At 62.8% G+C, this 19397-nt stretch overlaps 1 protein-coding gene across 5 annotated transcripts in view; it reads left to right on the top strand.

Annotated features, from left to right (window-relative positions):
• The window catches only part of CELF3 (CUGBP Elav-like family member 3), a 48174-nt gene extending 30281 nt beyond the window's left edge, over window positions 1-17893 (top strand). The window contains exons 4-13 of one of the 5 annotated variants that reach the window (XR_007770460.1): window positions 91-219; window positions 1625-1704; window positions 3773-3916; window positions 5556-5706; window positions 5921-6220; window positions 6585-6686; window positions 7692-7835; window positions 8367-8502; window positions 10393-10460; window positions 17419-17893. Coding sequence is in view for 4 of the 5 variants with exons in the window: in XM_050929874.1 (XP_050785831.1) it covers window positions 91-219; window positions 1625-1704; window positions 3773-3916; window positions 5556-5706; window positions 5921-6220; window positions 6585-6686; window positions 7692-7835; window positions 8367-8494 (1178 nt within the window). In the remaining variant the exon portion in view is untranslated. The remainder of the gene's footprint in view (window positions 1-90; window positions 220-1624; window positions 1705-3772; window positions 3917-5555; window positions 5707-5920; window positions 6221-6584; window positions 6687-7691; window positions 7836-8366; window positions 8503-10392; window positions 10461-17418) is intronic. The other 4 variants (XM_050929872.1, XM_050929875.1, XM_050929873.1 and 1 more) reach the window with 4 other exon arrangements.
• The last annotated feature ends 1504 nt before the right edge of the window (window positions 17894-19397 follow it).

The raw sequence follows: 19397 nt of genomic DNA, 5'->3' as shown, positions 1-19397 counted from the left end.
TGACTGACACTCACCCCCTAGTCCCAGGCGGGGCAGGGTGGGGGGCGAATGGGCACGGCTCCCCACTGAGCACCGCCTCTTCCCTGCCAGAAGACCGGAAGCTGTTTGTGGGGATGCTGGGCAAGCAGCAGACGGACGAAGACGTCAGGAAAATGTTCGAGCCCTTCGGGAACATCGATGAGTGCACGGTGCTGCGGGGGCCAGATGGCACCAGCAAAGGTGAGTGCCGCTCCGGGGCCTCTGCCACTGGCCCTGCCCCTATAGCAGAGGGGGAGCTGCAGAGAGTGGGGGGGGCGCAGTAGGGGGCGCTATGCTGCAGGGAGCAGAGTGAGGGCAGTAGGGGGCGCTGTGCTGCAGGAGCAGGGTGAGGATGCAGTAGGGGGCACTATGCTGCAGGAGTAGGATGGGGTGCAGTAGGGGGCGCTGTGCTGCAGGAGCAGGGTGAGGATGCAGTAGGGGGCGCTGTGCTGCAGGAGTAGGATGGGGCGCAGTAGGGGGCGCTGTGCTGCAGGGAAGATGCAGTTTGGCCACGGGGTCCCCTGAGGGTTCCCGCCCGTTTCTCCCTTGTAATCCCACCACCAACACCCCCGGGCCCTGCAGCTATCCTGGGTGATGCTCCCTGGCTGCGCAGCTGGCATCCATCCCCGCCACTGGCATGGACCAGCAGGGGCTCACTGGGCCTGTCCCTTAGCCAATGTTGCCTATCAGACCCACTGCTCGCCTGCCACCCTTGCCCACTGCATGGCTGGGCATGCAGGGCTAAGAGGGGCCCTGCCAGCTCTGGGCAGGGCGGCTGTGTGTGGCATAGGTGGAGATGGGAGGGCACGGGTATACAAGGGTGCCTGGCTCTGGGTGGGAGTGGGGGGCTGGGAACATGTGTGCACTCAGGATGTCTGTGTGCTCAGGGGGGTGCACTCGGGGTGTCTGTGTGCGCTCAAGGGGGGTGCACTTGGGGTGTCTGTGTGTGCTCGGGGGGTACACTCAGAGTGTCTGTGCATGCTCAAGGGTTGCACTCGAGATGTCTGTGCGAGCTCAGGGTGGGTGCACTCGGAGTGTCTGTGTGTGCTCAGGGGTTGCACTCGGGGTGTCTGTGTGTGCTCTGGGGTTGCACTCGGGGTGTCTGTGCGCTCAGGGGGGTGCACTTTGAGTGTCTATGAGCACTCAAGGGGGTGCACTCGAGATGTCTGTGCGAGCTCAGGATGGGTGCACTCGGGGTGTCTGTGTGTGCTCTGGGGTTGCACTCGGGGTGTCTGTGTGTGCTCTGGGGTTGCACTCGGAGTGTCTGTGTGCACTCAGGGGTTGCACTCGGGGTGTCTGTGCGCTCAGGGGGGTGCACTTTGAGTGTCTATGAGCACTCAGGGGGGTGCACTCGAGATGTCTGTGCGAGCTCAGGGTGGGTGCACTCGGAGTGTCTGTGTGCACTCAGGGGTTGCACTCAGAGTGTCTGTGTGTGCTCTGGGGTTGCACTCAGAGTGTCTGTGTGCGCTCAGGGGTTGCACTCAGAGTGTCTGTGTGTGCTCTGGGGTTGCACTCGGAGTGTCTGTGTGCTCTGGGGTTGCACTCGGGGTGTCTGTGCACACTCAGGCCCTGCCCCCCCCACTGCACTGACTCTGTCTCCCCCCAGGCTGTGCCTTCGTGAAGTTCCAGACCCACGCTGAGGCTCAGGCCGCCATCAACACACTGCACGGCAGCCGGACATTGCCGGTAAGGCCCGGCCAGGCGCATGGGCACACGGGGGGGAGGGGGGGAGACGAGGGGGGGCTGAGAGGGGGCAATTCCTGTCATGGGCCTGAGTGGGGAGCTCGGCATTAGACCCATCACCCAGACCCCTCATCTCCCAGGGCAGACGCTGGGCACTGACAGATCTGGCTGGATACCCGCCCCCAGGCACTCACTGACCCGGCTGGATCCCCCCCGGGCACTCACCGACCCAGCTGGACCCTGCGGGCACTGACCGACCCGGCTGGACTCCCCCCGGGCACTCACCGACTCGGCTGGACTCCCCCCCAGGCACTGACCAACCCAGCTGGATCCCCCCTGGGCACTCACCAACCTGGCTGGATCCCCCGCCCCCAGGCACTCACCAACCTAACTGGACCACCACCCACCCCCAGGCACTCACTGTCCCTGCTGAACCCCCCTTGCGCTCACTGACCTGGCTGGAACCCCTCCCCCCCCAGGAGCACTCACCGACCCAGCTGGATCCCCCCCACCCCCGCCCCGGGCACTCACCAACCTGGCTGGATCGCCCCCCCGGGCAGAGACAACACGGGATTAGATCCAGGCCCCTCTGAGCCCTTTCCCCATGCGTGGGGAGGGGGACGGGCTCCTCAGCAGCATCCTGGGAACGCACAGGGCCCGTCTACCCTGCACTGGGAGGCAGCCAGCCTGGGTGGACAGATTCGCACCAGCCCAGCGTGGCCCGAGCCAGCCGAGTGGAGGTGGCGGCTCTGGCAGAGACGCAGGCTCCTGCCCCCCGAGCTCAGAGCCAGGGGGGCTCCAGAGCCTGAATCGCTGCCCCAGCATCCCAGCTGAGCTGAAGCCTGCCTAGTGCAAGTCCGTAGACACCCCACAGGCCTCTTCTGCTCCAACACCCCCCTCCCCTGGGGACTCCGAGGGGCACAGGCTGCGAGGACCCCACAGGCCCTTCCTGCCTCCAGGCCTCCGATCCCCCCTGCAGCCTCCATCGGGCACCAGATGGGCCGCACAGCCAGCGAGCACCCAGAACAGCAGGACCCCCGCTGCCTATCCAAGGATCTCCAGCCCCCTCTGCCTCTCCCACCCTCTCATGTGGGCAGCTCCAATTCTCAGACCCCCCCCACACCCACCACCACCACGCCCCACCTGGAAGGGCCCCAGCTCAGCACCAGGGCAGGGGGGCAGGATGCTGCCTGAGGTTCTGCTGCCCCCTGATGGACTGAGCGCGCCACTGCGGCCTCGAGTGCCAGTCGGGAAGGTTCCGAGAAAACGGTTTTTCGTTGAAAAACGCCGAGGGGGCGACACCGTTGCCGTGGGAACAGGTGGACTGGGACCCATTTCTTGATGTGGGAAAATGACAGTGAGGAAGCGTCCGACTGTCCCTCTTCCACGTTCCTGCAGTGAAAAAACACCTGTTTTCTGGGTCGAGGCGACTTCGGCGTTTGCGGCGTGAGAGCATCGGAGTGAGCTGGAAATAACGTCTCGACTGCCCCAAAAGAACATTTCTTCCAGCTTTTCACCCCAAGTCAGGGCGGGGAAAATGGTTCAGACTCTTGCAAACGTGGGCAGCACGGGCAGCTCGTTTCCTGCCCAGCCCCCATGTCATTCTGATCCCAAGCCCTGCTCATGCATAGACCTCAGAGCCCTTTGCAAACGAGGTTGGGCTCATTAGCCCCATTTGACAGTTGGGGAAACTGAGGCATGGACCGGGGCAGTGACTTGCCCAAGCTCGTCGAGCAGCAGAGACAGGAAGAGACCCTGCTGTCTGGAAGCTTAGGCCGGTGCTCTATCCACTAGTCCCTACGACCCGAGGAGGATTGAGACCATCCCAGGCTTGTGGGGGAGGAAGCTGGAGCAGGTACCTGACGCAGGAGGGGAGCCTGCCCCCGCCCCTCCGCATGCACACACTCCCCCGGAGGCTGCCAGGCACGGAGACTGCAGAAGGAGGGCTGGGGCCTGTGGGTCACTCTGGCTGGCTGAGGCAGCGGGGGGAAGGGGGCAGACGGGGCAGGGCGGGGGGGGTCACTGTGCTCTGCTTGTCTCACTAGCCCCCCTGGGGGGGTTCCATTCCCAGGGCGCCTCCTCCAGCCTGGTGGTGAAATTTGCCGACACGGAGAAGGAGCGGGGCCTGCGCCGGATGCAGCAGGTGGCCAGCCAGTTGGGCATGTTCAGCCCCATCGCCCTGCAGTTCGGGGCCTACAGCGCCTACACCCAAGCAGTAAGTGGCTCCCCGCCGACATGGCACTGGGCTCTCAGCAGGGACACGAGGGGAGCCCAGGGCAGGGACAGCAGGGGCTGCAGGTCGGGAGTGAGGGGCACCGGCAGAGCGGGGACAGGGAGTGCAGGGCGGGGACAGCAGGGGGCTGCGGGTCGGGAGTGAGGGGCACCGGTAGAGCGGGGGCAGGGAGTGCAGGGCGGGGACAGCAGGGGGCTGCGGGTCGGGAGTGAGGGGCACCGGCAGAGCGGGGACAGGGAGTGCAGGGCAGGGACAGCAGGGGGCTGCGGGTCGGGAGTGAGGGGCACCGGCAGAGCGGGGGCAGGGAGTGCAGGGCGGGGACAGCAGGGGGCTGCAGGTCGGGAGTGAGGGGCACCGGCAGAGCGGGGGCAGGGAGTGCAGGGCGGGGACAGCAGGGGCTGCAGGTCGGGAGTGAGGGGCACCGGCAGAGCGAGGCAGGGAGTGCAGGGCGGGGACAGCAGGGGGCTGCAGGTCGGGAGTGAGGGGCACCGGCAGAGCGAGGCAGGGAGTGCAGGGCGGGGACAGCAGGGGGCTGCAGGTCGGGAGTGAGGGGCACCGGCAGAGCGGGGGCAGGGAGTGCAGGGCGGGGACAGCAGGGGGCTGCAGGTCGGGAGTGAGGGGCACCGGCAGAGCGAGGCAGGGAGTGCAGGGCGGGGACAGCAGGGGGCTGCAGGTCGGGAGTGAGGGGCACCGGCAGAGCGAGGCAGGGAGTGCAGGGCGGGGACAGCAGGGGGCTGCGGGTCGGGAGTGAGGGGCACCGGCAGAGCTGGGGCAGGGAGTGCAGGGCGGGGACAGCAGGGGTCTGTGGGTCGGGAGTGAGGGGCACCGGCAGAGCGGGGGCAGGGAGTGCAGGGCGGGGACAGCAGGGGCTGCAGGTGGGGAGTGAGGGGCACCGGCAGAGCTGGGGCAGGGAGTGCAGGGCGGGGACAGCAGGGGCTGCAGGTGGGGAGTGAGGGGCACCGGCAGAGCGGGGCAGGGAGTGCAGGGCGGGGACAGCAGGGGGCTGCAGGTCGGGAGTGAGGGGCACCGGCAGAGCGGGGGCAGGGAGTGCAGGGCGGGGACAGCAGGGGCTGCAGGTCGGGAGTGAGGGGCACCGGCAGAGCGGGGGCAGGGAGTGCAGGGCGGGGACAGCAGGGGCTGCAGGTGGGGAGTGAGGGGCACCGGCAGAGCGGGGGCAGGGAGTGCAGGGCGGGGACAGCAGGGGCTGCAGGTGGGGAGTGAGGGGCACCGGCAAAGCGGGGGCACGGAGTGCAGGGCGGGGACAGCAGGGGGCTGTGGGTTGGGATTGAGGGGCACCGGCAGAGCGGGGGCAGGGAGTGCAGGGCGGGGACAGCAGGGGGCTGCGGGTCGGGAGTGAGGGGCACCGGCAGAGCGAGGGCAGGGAGTGCAGGGCGGGGACAGCAGGGGCTGCAGGTCGGGAGTGAGGGGCACCGGCAGAGCGGGGGCAGGGAGTGCAGGGCGGGGACAGCAGGGGCTGCAGGTCAGGATTGAGGGGCGATCTAGGGGGCCAGGACAGCGGGGCATGTCCCCCCCCAGTCCTTGTGGCCTTGCAGACAGGCTTTCCCCCAACAGTCCAGCGGACCCCCCCGACCCCATCCCGTCTCTTTCTCTCCCTCTGCAGCTAATGCAGCAGCAGGCAGCCTTGGTCGCTGCTCACTCCGCCTACCTCAACCCCATGGCCACCATGGCGGCCGTCCAGATGCAGCAGATGGCCACCATCAACCCCAACGGCCTCATCGCCACGCCCCTCACGCCTCTCACCCCCTCCTCAGGTAGGGCCGGCGCGGGCCAGGATCCGGATGCCAACCCCCTCTGGCCGAGGAGGGGCCATGCCGGGGAGCCAGTGGGTAGGGCAAAGCCCCCCAGGTGGCAGGCTGCAGAGGGGGAGGGGGTGGGCGAGCCGGGAGATGGCACCCGACCGGGATCTCCTCATGGGTGGGGGAAGGGCCCTGAACCGCCCCCCCTCACCACATCTCTCACCCACAGGTACCAGCACGCCACCCGCCATCGCTGCCACCCCCGTGTCCGCCATCCCGGCCACGCTCAGCGTCAACGGCTACAGCCCGGTCCCCACACAGACCACAGGGCAGCCGGCCTCCGAGGCCCTCTACACCAACGGGGTCCACCCGTACCCAGGTACGCCCCCACCCTGCCTGCTCCCCCCGCCCCGGCTCAGCCAAGGGCTCCCGGTAACCCCCTCCCCCTCGTCTCCCCTCGCAGCTCAGAGCCCGGCCGCCCCCGTGGACCCCCTGCAGCAGGCCTATGCCGGGATGCAGCACTACACAGGTCTGGCGCCCCGCCCCAGGGCTGGGGGGCCTGGAAGGGGCCCTGGGCAGGGGTAGGGGCTGAGGTGGTGGAGGTAGCAGCATGGTGGGATATCCCAGGTGCTGGCACCAGGTCTGAGCAGCACGAGGGCGCGGCAGTGCCGGCCTCACCCCCCAGGGCCATCAGGGGCAGTGGGCAGCCAGGGGGACAGAGGGTATGGGGTGGGGGTTCCCTGCAGGTGGAGGGACCGGGGGGAGACAGGGGGAGTGGGGAGCAGTGGGGGAAGGAAGCTGGGCCAGTGATGGGGGGGGGGCAGATCCTTCCCTTGGGGGCACGTAGGCCCAGCCCGAGGGGTCACTCATGCCCTCCTTTGCTTCTTCACCAGCCGCCTACCCCGCTGCCTATGGGCTGGTGAGCCCGGCCTTCCCCCAGCAGCCAGCCATCCTCACGCAGCAGCCGCCCCCTCAGCAGCAGCAGCAACGGGAAGGTAAGTGGGGCCCGGGGCCACTGCCCCCCTCATTTCACCCCAACATTATCCCCCCAGCGCCCCCTAGGCACCACCCCCCCACATCCTCCTCCCAGCGCCCCCTGGGCACTGCCCCTGACACCGTCCCCCCAGCACCCCTGGGCACCGTCCCCCCAGCACCCCCTGGGCACTGCCCCCAACATCATTCCCTAGGCACTCCCTTATATCATGCCCCCAGGAACCCCTAGGCACCACTCCCTCCAACAATGTCCCCCCAGTGCCCTCTGGGCCCCTGGGCCCCTCACATCCCTTGTCAATGCCAGGAGCCCTGCCCCAACGGCTCTCAGTAGTGGGAGGTCCACAGGGGACAGATGTGGCCTGGGGTCACCAAGGACCTGCCTCACTGTGCACCTCAGGACTCCCACATCTTCCCTGAGGACCCCAACACTTCACAGAGAGAGTCCAGAGCATGGGAAATCTACAGAGATCCCCAATGGGGGCCAGAATGAGTGGATCTAGAGTGGTCTAGAACACAGGGTCCAGAGCAGGGGAATCTAGAGGGGTCTACACTGGGGAGTCCAGAATGAGAGGTCTAGAATGGGAGTCCAGATTGTTGGATCTACAGGGGTCCAGAGCCATGGGATCTAGAGGGGTCAAGGATGTGGGGGTCCACAGTTAGAGGATATAGAGTGGTCTAGAGCAGGGATTCCAGAGCAAGGGATCTGGAACAGTCTGGAATGGGGGGGGGTCTCCAGACTGGGGTATCCAGAGTGAAGGGTATAGAGGGGTCCAGGATGGGAGGTCCACAGCAGAAGGTTTTAGGGGGTCCAGCGTGGGGGATCTAGAACAGGGAGCCCAGTGTGGGGGATCTAGAACAGGGGCCCAGCGTGGGGATCTAGAATGGGGCCTGCTGTGTAGTATCTAGAATGGGGCCCAGTGTGTGAGGGATCTAGAATGGGGGCCCAGCATGGGGGCATCTAAGGTGTCCTGAGCACCCGCCCCCTCTCACCCGCCTCCTCCCCGCAGGCCCCGAGGGCTGTAACATCTTCATCTACCACCTGCCCCAGGAGTTCACTGACTCCGAGATCCTGCAGATGTTCCTGCCCTTCGGGAACGTCATCTCTGCCAAAGTCTTCGTGGATCGGGCAACCAATCAGAGCAAATGTTTCGGTAAGCCCAGCCAATGGGCAACCCCCCCCCCGCCCCCTTCCTGCTGCATTGTGGGCCAGCAGCTGAGCAGCAGACCCAGCCAGTGAGCACCGGGGCGAGGGGCTGACCTCCCAGACAAAAGATTGTTGCAACCCCTCGTGTAGACAGGGGCTGACCCTGAGCCTGATGCGGAGCTGGCTTCCCCAGCGGCTCTGCCCAGCCCAGGGCTCGCCTAGCCCCGTCTCCTGTCACCCACAGCGGCTGGCACCAGGGAGCAAACCCTGCATCGGGCACCCTCTACCTGCCACCGATAGATGCCCCCAGACCCAGGCCTCGGGGAGGAGATCCTGGGCATACCGTGGCCCTGGTGCCAAACTGAGAATCTGGGTACGGAGCTGCCCACCCTGAGCCAGGCACCCACGGGGGCACTGCCCTAGCCGTGAACAAAGGGTCTCCCAGGGCCACTCAGCCTTCTCTGCCTCTCTCTACCTCCTTCCTCTCCCCCTGCCTCTCTACCTCGACCCGGCGCCCAACCCCCACCCCCCTCCCCAGGTTTCGTAAGTTTTGACAATCCCACCAGCGCCCAGGCTGCCATCCAGGCCATGAACGGCTTCCAGATCGGCATGAAGCGCCTGAAAGTGCAGCTCAAGCGACCGAAAGATGCCAACCGGCCGTACTAAAGCCCCAGGTGGGTTCCCTGCCCCCCCCATGCACAGGGACCCCCTAAACACAGCTGGGGGGGGTGCACAGTGGGCTGGGCTAGTGAGCTGCAGCGTAATGGGAGTGCGGGGATGAGACCCTGGCTTTGTTACCTTCCGCCGGACAAAGCCCCCTGCGGTAACACTGGGCATCTCCACTCTCAGGGTGTACAGCCCTGAGGCCTTTGGACCACAAGAGGGCAACAGCCCCCAGCCCTGGGCAGGACTGAGCCGAGAGCCCCGGAAAAACGTAGCAGGAATTTCACAGTTTGATTTTTAAAAAGGGTGAAATTTCAATGTCATTTTTGTGATTTCCCCTCTACACAGGCATAAACATCCACACACACATGCATACAGGCACACACAGGCACATGCACACGGGCACACTCAGATACACATGCACGGGCGCACACAGATACATATGGACGCACACGGATGACACATGAGCGCACACAGATACACGCACACAGATATGCACACGGGTGCACACAGATAAACACACATAGGGGCACACTGATACATACATGGGCGCACACAGATGCACGGGCACACACAGATACACACCCACACGGGCGCACAGAGATGCACACAGGCACACACATTGACACGTGCATGGGCACACACATGGGCACACTGTTACACACATGCACATTGGTACACACAGATTCATGCCCAGGCACACTCAGATACACACATGCATGGGCACACTCAGATACACACACAGAGATACACACATGTGGGCACACACAGCTACACACAGGCACACACCTTTACACATGCACATGGGCACATATATAGGTACATGCGAACACATATATGCATGTGGGCACACATAGACACACACAGGTCCCCACAAATACACACACATAAGCACACACACACACACACACACATGCAGCTGGGCACACTCACGTGGGCACACACATATATTCCTGCCCACACAGAGGTGTACACACACATATACACGTAAGAACAGCTGCACTGGGTCAGACCAAAGGTCCAGCTGGCCCAATATCCTGGCTACCAACAGTGACCAGTGCCAGGTGCCCCAGAGGGAATGAACAGAACAGACACATGGGCAGACGTGTGCACACACATATACGCACATATGCAGGCACACACGCATACACACACACTTGGAGACACATACACACATTCAAGGGCACACACATATTACACACACACACACACACACACACGTAAAAATACACACATGCAGTGTACAGGCACCCACCCGCCCACTCAGGCTCACACATACACAGCTACACATGCCCTTGGGTGTGCGTGCGCGCACGCACACACATACACACACAGAGGTTGTCTGACCAGCTCTGTCTGGAATCAGGGCACGTGGGACATGGCAACATGTGACATTTGGAGAAACCTTTTTCCTGCAAAATTGCCATGCCGTTTCCGTTCCAGCGAGAAAGCAGGAGACCTGCAACCTGTTTATCAAGCCCTTCAAATAACCAAGTGTCTCGGAGCCGCGCCAGCTCCCACCCCACCCCTCCCCCAGCAAAGGGCACAAACACGCCCCTCCTGCCTGTGTGCACAGGATTATTATTTAGCTGCTGAGATCAAGGCTCCAGTGCGCTGGGCACTGCACAGACACAGGATGAGCCACTGTCCCGCTCCAAAGAGCCCACGGGCTAAATCACCAGGGCAGTAAATGACCCTGAGGGCTTTTCTGCAGGGTGAAAGGAAAAGCCACAACATGACGAAGTCCCACCAGCTCAAGCATTAAAATAACAGTGGTAATAATGCCCCCCCACAAATAACGCAAGCTAGCCCCATAGCTGTCGTGCATGTAGCCCGACCCCCCTACCCCACCCCGTCTATCGCAGAGATCTGTATAACAGCCTTTCACCCTGTATTTTAAGAAAGAAGAACATAACCTCCTGCTAGCAGTTCTTTCCGGCTGTGCTGCGCAGAGCCCTGTCTCAGCCAGGTGAAGACCCCCAGCGCGGCGTAGCGTGGGGCAGGGGGGGCGGGTCTGTGCGTGTCTGTGTGTGTCGTGGCACGTGAACGTATCCTGCTTTTGTTCTGATCCTTGTTCTCCGTGCGCGGCTCACGGGGGTCGTTTCTCGTTCTGCATTGGTTTGATTTTTTGGTTTGGTTTGGTTTTTGCTTGTTCATTCGTTTTGTGGTGTCTTTGTCATTGACCCGAGTTTCTTTTTTGCACATAAAAGAGACAAAGGGACAGCGGGGGCGGGGGGACGGGCTTACCTGCGTCGCAGTGGCAGGCTCCATTGCTTTAAGGATTTACTGTAATCCGCATTGCATGTGCTCTTAGACCCCAGCCAGGATTGGGGCCCCGTCATGCCAGGCTCTGCACAGACCCCAACTGAGAGCAGAGCGCCAGGTGCTGCACAGACCCTGACTGAGAGCAAGGCCCCATCGTGCCAGGTTTCGCACAGAGCCCTGCTAAGATCGAGTCCCTGTTGTGCCGGGCGCTGCAGACAGGAGCGGCGCCAGGGTTTTTGGCGCCCTAGGTGGGGTTCTTTCCGGGATTCTGGTCATTGGCGGCAATTCTGCGGCGGGGGGGGCGGGTGTCCTTCCGCGCTCCCGGTCTTCAGGGCACTTCAGCGGCGGGTCCCGGAGCAAGTGAAGGACCCGCCGCAGAATTGCCGATGACGACCCAGAGCGCGGAAGGACCCCCCGCTGCCGAATTGCCGCCCTCCCAAATCCTGGCATCCTAGGCAACCACCTAGGTCACCTAAATGGAAGTGCCGGCCCTGGCTGCAGAGACCCCCAGCCGAGATCAGGGCCCTCATCATGCCGAGTGCTGCACAGGCCCCGGCTGCAGTCAAGGCCCTGTTGTGTCAAGTACTACACAGACAGTGAGGGACAGGTCCTGCCCCAAGTTGCTTATGGTCTAAACAAACAAAGAGTTGGGGGAGAGGCAGGGTTATTGACCCCATTGTACAGATGAGAAACTGAGGCACAGAGCAACAAAGTGACATGACCAGGTCACACAGGAAATCTGTGGCAGAGGAAGGATTTGAGCCCAGGTCTTCTGGGTCCCAGCCCAGGCCCTTCTCTGCAAGCCCATCCTTTGTTTCTCGGTGCCTGGAAACCGCCACAGTCCCTCCCTGTGCTCTCTCTTCACTGGCTGGGCTCGTGTCCTGCTGGCAGGGCCGGTGCAAGGATGTTTTGCGCCCTAGGTGAAACTTCCACCTTGCCCCCCCCATGCCCCCACCCTGAGACGCTCCCCTCCTCCGCCCTGAGGTGCACCCCTTGCGGCAGCTCCCAACCCTCCGCCCTGAGGCACCTGCCCCCCGCCCCAGCTCACCCCTGCTCCGCCTCCTCCCCGAGCACACCGTCGCCACTTCACTTCTCCTGCCTCCCAGGCTTGCAGCGCCAACCAGCTTACGCACCACAAGCCTGGGAGGCGGGAGAAGTGAAGCAGCCACGGCGTGCTCAGGGAGGAGGCGGGGCAGAGGTGAACTGGGGCAGGGAGTTCCCCTGTGTCCCCACTGCTCACTTGCTGCAGGCGGCCCTCCCCGCGCCCCCCTGCTCCAGCTTCCTCCACCTGAATGCCGGCGGCAACTGGGGCGGCCAAAGATCCGGCTGCCGCAGTCGCTGCCGAAGAAAAAGCCCCCCCCGCCTCCCCTCCCCCCAAATTCTAGCACCCTAGGCGGCTGCCTAGGTTGCCTAAATGGTTGCACCGGCCCTGTCTGCTGGGCCTCAGTCAGCGGAGGCAGGGGAGATCTAGGCTGAACCAGGGGTCCCTAGTGGCTGGGAGACTGCCCAAGCCGATGGGGTTCACTTTGCAGGGTGATGAGTCTTGGGGGTAGTGGTGGGGGGGTGGGAGCCTTGAGGCTCAAATTTACAAACAGGAGCCAGGCTCTGCTCCCTGACTGAACAGCCTGGGGGTGAGAGACCGCGCAGTGCCCGATGGCGTCGTGCCCGTGCCTCCATCTAGGCCCTCATGCTTGGAAACGCCAGCCTCCGGGTGTTTGGTCTGCGGGGGGGGGAACGTGGGCACTGGGACAGAGCCGCTTGCTGGGGCGACCAGGGCGGGTTCGATTACAGGTGTTTGTCTGAGGAGAGGCCAGCCAGCGAAGGGGGACCCGGGGCTGGGATAGCAGTGGGGGTGGGGGTACCAAACAGCCCCTGCTGACCCCATCTCTCCGTCACCCCCGTCAGTTAGCACTAGCTTCAGCTCAGCCCCTGCAAAGGCCTCATGCCCCTGCTCCTGCCAACAGGCTCCGGGCCTGGATGCTCCAGCTGTACGCCAGCATGGGGCAGAAAGCCACCCCTGGGGAGTGAAAGGGGGACCTGGTCCTGCTACCGTGGGGTGAGCTCAGGCCACCAAAGTGCACATGAGTCCCGGATCTGGGGCTCCGTGCTGCTGGCCGATAGCGTGGTCCCAGCCTCCTGCCACCAGACAGCAGGCCTAGAGTGGAGCCCCCCCCCAGCCCTGGTCCCAGTCCTTCCCCCCAGCCTGAGAGCCTGGGGTGCCCACACCCCATTCCCTTGGCATCCTATCCATCGCACCCAGGCCCATTCTCAGATGGGTCCCTGACTCCCATATTCTGTATCTCTTCCCCTCCACCAAGAGCTGTGCACCTCCCCACACACACCAGTGCAGTAATCAGCCAACCAGCTGGCATGAGGCACGCCCGCTGCATGTGGCATGAAGGTGCCCATTTACCATCAGCCGTGTCATTCTGTCCCATCCGTTTATTTTCTCATTCGCCTTTTTTTCCTCATCTCTTTTTCCCTTCTTTGCTGGAAAAAAGGAAGCTCAGGCATGAATGTGGGGGGGGGGGTTATGGGGCTGAGGCTCACAGGTTCCCTCCCCCCAAGCCTCTGCTACCCACTTGCCCCCCCAGGACCCGGCCCCATCACTCGCGTGCTCCCCATCAGGTCTGGTGCCAGCTGAGGGTCAAGGGGTAAAGGGAGGCAAGCAGGTTAGCGGGGAGAGGCGATTGGAAGACCAGTGAGCATGGCCCAGCGAATGACTGTGGGGGCCAAGCAACACCACGCCCCCCCCCTTAGGGTTAGCAGGCGTTAGCCCCTCTCCAAGCTCCAACATCCTCACCCCTCCCGGTGGCACTGGTACAGACCCAAAACGCCCAGCTCCATGATATCACTATTTTCTGTATTGCGGCCCAGAGCATGCCAGGCACTGCACAGCCAGAGGGAGAGGCAGACCCCCCCCACCCCGCCCCACCCCAGAGAGCTTGGTCTAGGCAAATGGGAAGTGGCTTGTTTTGGGTCAGCCAACAGCTCAGTGGCATCAGGACTAGACCCCCCGCCCCGGGCCGACGTCTGGCAAAGCAGCTGGTGAGAGACCCCATCAAAGCTCTGAGCCCTCCGGCGAGCCAGGCCTTTGACGAGGTCCCACCTCTGGCCTCCCCCAATCAGTGCCGAGGCTTTGCACGTTCCCGGGTTCCCGGACGCACGACAGATCAAAACACAGCGGTTCCCGGCAGTGACATCCCCAGGGCAAGGGTTTGGGGAGGGGGGAATGGTCCGAAACAAACCACATTGTGTCTCTTTTAGTGTGTAAGAAACAAGGGAATTTACCTACAGCGCTGACATGAACTTTTCCCTTTTCTTATTTAACCCCCCCCAAAAAAAATCCCAAATCCCATTTTCTTTCTTTGTTGCTTTAACCCCCTCACCCCGGCAGAGTTACCAATCATATCTTGAGACGCCTCTGTCGCTAGCCGTCATTCGCTGTCACGAGAGCCGTAGCTCCACCCCCTTGTAAGTCGCACCCGCCGGACCGACCGACGTGGTGTAGCTCGCGCTCACTCACGGGACTCTGCCGCTGCCTTGTCCCCTGTGGTGCTTGGATACCCGTCATGTGAGCAGAGCTAGCGCGTGCATGACGTCCGTGCCGTAGCGGTGGTTGGCTGTGCCGTGAGGTCTTTTCTCTTGCTGGTGGGCTCAGTGGACAGTAGTTTTCGTTCGGTGAAATCCCCGGTCCAAAAAATAAACCTTCTTCCCTTCCCCAGCTGTGAAACCCAAACCAGTGTACAAGTCCTCTTGTCCTAGTCGCTAGTTCAGTCCCTCCTCTGTTATTTTTCTGGTCTGATTGTCCCCCTGACCCCCCCACCCCCACCCCATCTCTTAGAACTTTTTTTTTGTTGGTCGTTCGGTCATTGCTTGTGTCATGTTTGGTTTGTTTCCTGGCCGTAGCTGAGCTGGGGTCAGGCCTGTTGCTGCGCTGTGTGTGTGTGTGTGTGTGTGTGGTGTGTGTCAAAGTGCCTCTGTGCAGGCCCCAGGGGGCGGGGAGGGTCCCTTCCGCCTCCCTCTTTGCCACCTGAATGCCCAACACAGCAGCACGGCACCTGGGCCACAGTAGGAAACCCCAAACCCACCAACCCCTTCCTGTCCCCGAGGACTCTAGTTGCTGTGCAGAAAATAAGCATAGGAGGCTGGGGCATGTCCTCTGCGGTGGGACACTGCTCTGGTTACACGGAGCTCATGCACCCACTGTTAGCATGCAGCCACCTCTTGGGCAGGGCATGGCTGCTGTTTATGGAGGGGCTCAGGCCATCATTGCTACAATGCACCCATGCTGGGGCAGAGTATGGCAGCTGTTTATATAGAGTGCACCCCCCACACACACTAGCAAAATGCAGCTGCCTCTGGAATGGGACACGGGCTGGTTATAACAATTGCACAGCACCACTGCACAACATTTAGAGGAAGTCGTGGGGAGGGAAACATGATCCGTGTCATGCAGGGGTCAGAATACAGGAGGCTTTGTAGTGATTGGGGGAGGGACTGGGCATCAGGATGCCTGCGTTCGATCCCTGGCTGTGGGAGGTGTCTGTATAGTGGCTCCTCTCCCTCCTTCTAATGAACCATCCCTCAGGGCTCCAGCCTCCCCTCACCACCCCGTGTGCCAGAGATGGGCACAGGGCGGGGGAATGTGGGTGCAGATCCTGGCAGCACTTTTGTGCCCAGCCTTCTGGGAGGGCAGCAGGGTCACCCCCATAGGTGTCTTGCTGGGCCAGGCCTTGCCCTTTCTGGAACCAACCCCCTCACCCAAGAACAGAGTGGTCATGAGTCTGGCAGATGCCCTGCAGACTCAGAGCTTAGCTGGGCGGGGGGGGGGGGGCAGTACCCTGGAACAGACCTGGGGAGAGATGCCCCACCCGGACCCATTGCCAGGGTGGGCTGCCCCCACTCTTTTACCAGCACCTCCTAGGACTGGCAGGGCCTGTAAGCCCCAGGGGCACGTGTTAGGTCAGTGCCAGAATTGGGTTTAGCCAACTCAGCTGTGACTGGGCACGATCCCCGCCCCCCGCCATACACTGCAGGCTCAGGCCAACTTCACCCCCACACACACACACACACACACACACACTAGCTGCCCACTGCTGGTGCCAGCTGAGTGGACAAGGTGCAGGCAGGAGGTGGCAGCATAGCCCCCTGCCCATGTGCCCAGCTTGGCAGTGGCAGCTGCGCCCCCCCCCCTTCCCAGAGCCTCTCTACTACAGCTGACCCCAACATCACCCCCCCACACACACATCCCCTCCTTTGCCCTTCCATCCCTGGCATGGCTCCAGCACCAGCAGTCCCCCCGACACTACATCCCATTTGACAGCCTTGCTAAAGGAGAGTCCTGATTGGCTGTTACTTAGCAACCAGAGAGCATCCACTTCTGGTGCAGTGTTTGCGGGGTGGGGGGATTGTGTCTGGGACTTTGACCAGCCAAGGAGGTTACATTTGGGGTGGATGTTGTGTGGCCCTTGGCAGGCCATGGTGGTGAATGTGGGCAGACGGAGGGGGCTGGGTAAGGCCTCCCCATGGCCGCAGGGGGTGCAGGCCACAGAGCCACCAGCCGAGCTGAGAGGCCACGGCATCCAGTGATCTCATGCGAACTGTGCTGGGGAATCTGCTTTCAGTCCCCTTCAAAGGGCCATGCCTCCCCCCACAGCCCCCGTGGGCACTGGGTTTTATTTGGGGGGGGGGGTATGAAATGTCTTAGCCCCGTTGGAAGGAGCCACCAGCCAGCCAGTGCCACCGGAGGGAATCACCTCAGGCCCAGCGCTTGGGGTGACGCCAGTTGCTCCTGCAGGGGTGTCCCCTCTGGGGCAGGCGTGGGAGCAGGCCCAGCTTTTTCTGGGGGCTCCCTCAGCCTGTCCTGCTACTCAGGGTGGTCCCAGGAGGATGCTCAGTGGGCTTATTTGGGCTGTGGGGGAGGTGGCAAGGACGTGCCACACGATTGGCCACCTAGCAGCAGGGCAGGCCCAGCATTCCCTGGCTTTGCCCAGGACCCCGGCCCCTGGTCCCAGGCAGAGCCAAACCCCGTCTTGCTGCACCCCGGTGAGCCGCTTGGTGACAGGCCCTAGCTGGCTGGTCCCACACCCCGCCAGCCCCTCGGGGAGACAAGCCCATCAGGGGTGATGCAGGCGGTTGGGGGGAGAGGAGAATCCCTGGATTTCAGCTGGAATATTCCAATAGTTGCAACCATGGCCCCTGTCCACAGCTCTGCTGATGCCGCTCCCTCCCGCCCCGCAGCCCCCTGCTCTCCCAGGCCTCGGCTCGCCTCCCCGCACAGATCTGTTGATGCCCCTCGGTGCCCCCTGCTACTCCAACTTTTGGTTCCTCTCTAGAGCTTTGGCGTGCCACTCACACCCAACCGGCAGCACCCAACCAGCCATAATCCCCTCCTACCCACCACCCTTTCCTCCCGTCATTCCAACCCCCACCCCAAAGTCCCAGCCCACCCTTTGCAGCGGGATGACAGGCAACCCCAGCCCACGTCTAAATTGTGCCATCTCTGGGGCATGGGGAGACTCGAACCAGCTGGTGCCCTTCTGTGCATGTGCCAGCCTGAGACCCGGCCCCCATGCTCTGGTCTGGAGCAGTGCAGCTCGGGACACCATTAACTCTCCCTCTCTCTCTTCTCTGCCCCTCCCTCCTGCCCCCCCCCTCAGGTCTGGAGCTCAATGGAGGAGGGAGCCCCCAACTGACCTCCACCTGGCCCATCCTCCCTCTCCCCCACCCACTGCAGCTCATCCCTCGCCTGTGCCTCATCGCCGCACTGATCCCGGCCACTTGACCTGCCAGCTGGGAGGACGAAGCCGATCAGCAGAACCGAAAGCACCTGCCTCCACCCATCGGCCCTGGGCTGCGCCTAGCCCCACCAGCAGCCTGCAGTTTGGGGAAGGGGGGGGCAGGCCTTTCACCTGTGATCTCGGCCCTGCCTCATCAACAGCAGGGGAGGGGGAAAGGAGCCCCCAGCCTTGATCCGCCCTGCCCCCGCAGTAGCCATGAATTCCTGCCACCATAGCCCGAGGGGGACAGACTGGGCTCAGCCCTAGGGAATCAGCTGGAGGGCTTGATCCTGCCCCGGGGGTTGGGGGGGGGGAGAGAAAGGCCCTGTCCCTGTGTCCAGCTGGAAGGCGGGGGTAGGGGGGTCCATCCTCTGAGCTGTCTTCTCACCCAATGGGACCAAAAGCGGCTCCGAGTACCAAAGGCCTTTGGGAGGGGGAGCTAGACACACGGGGGGGTAGGGGCAGAGCTAGCAGAGGGCACTGCAGGCCACAGCTGGATGCCTCTGATTTCACGGGGTGGGGGGGCTAGCCATGGGGGGTGGCACGCACTGGTATATCATTTTCCTTCACTACTGCCAGGGGAGCTGGTTCCTCCATCTGGGATCCTCCACAACCATTCTGGTCAACCCGGGAGCCTGAGGGGATCATGCCTGGCCAAGGGTAGGAATGCTGGGGGGGGGGGGGGAAAGATTAAAGCTGGCCTTCCCCTGCATCCCGGAGCCTCCCCCCAAGCCCACCTGGGCTCTCTGATTGCCTCTGCAGCCGGTTACCACATGCTGGGGCCCAGAGGTGGGGGGAGGAGGCCCAAGCCCAGGCCCTCCCCACCTCTATCCCTCAACACAGCATCCAGGGGCAAACCACAGCGGCTACGGCTGGCACAGCTGGGGGAGGGGCAACAGCTTCTACATCCAGCAGCCAAGTGGGGGCTAGCACATGGCAAGACTGGGACCCCCCCACCTGTACTCCCCTCCTCCTGCCAATCAAGGCAGGCAGTTTCAGACAGCTCCAAGCCCCCACCTCATACACAATCAGCTCCCTGCCTCCACGGCCCAGACAGAACCCCCTTTGTGGATTTCTGAGCCACAGCTGCTGCTTCAGTTCCACCCAATTTTCCCACCATGTGGATTTTGTCCTCCTTGATAGTTAAAAATTTGCTGTTTTCAAATCCTGGCCCGGCTAGGAAGAGTCAGAGAAGCCGATTTCACCTCCTGCTGAACCCCACCGAGAGCCGCAGCGTCCTTTAGGTGGCAGAAGGCAAAGAAACTCTCCACGTACCATCGGGAGTGACAGTTCTGACCAAGGGGGCTCTTGGGGCTGCATCCAAGCAGTTGTTGGCTGCCCCCGGACCTGCCACGGCATCTCCTCCGCATCCGGCCTTAGCTCATTTCCCTTGTTCTGCACAGCAGCCCTCTGAAAATACCAGCCCTGCACATGAAATCCAGCTCATTGCCCCGAGAAGCAGCCCTGAGCCTGCGATGGTTTATGCTTGGGAGCAACTGCACGCTCCAAAGTGACACTGTACTTCTGCTGTCATAGTGTCTGGTGCCCCCAACCGAGATCAGGGCCCCATTGTGCCAGGCGCTGCCCAGACACAGTAACTGAGATCAGGGCCTCATAGTGCCAGGTGCTGCCCAGACAGAGTGACCAAGATCAGGGCCCCGTCATGCCAGGCACTGCCCAGACACAGTAACTGAGATCAGGGCCTCATAGTGCCTGGCGCTGCCCAGACACAGTAACCAAGATCAGGGCCTCGTCGTGCCAGGCGCTGCCCAGACACAGTAAGCAACAGCCCCTTCCCGGAAGGCTTTATCATCTATTAAAGAGTGGGAGGGGAAACTGAGGCACAAACGGGCACATGA

The sequence above is a fragment of the Gopherus flavomarginatus genome, chromosome 20, assembly GCF_025201925.1.
Source record: "Gopherus flavomarginatus isolate rGopFla2 chromosome 20, rGopFla2.mat.asm, whole genome shotgun sequence".
Classification (NCBI taxonomy): domain Eukaryota; kingdom Metazoa; phylum Chordata; order Testudines; family Testudinidae; genus Gopherus; species Gopherus flavomarginatus.
Note: the sequence above shows the minus strand (reverse complement) of the source record. Positions and strands in the feature narration are given on the sequence as shown.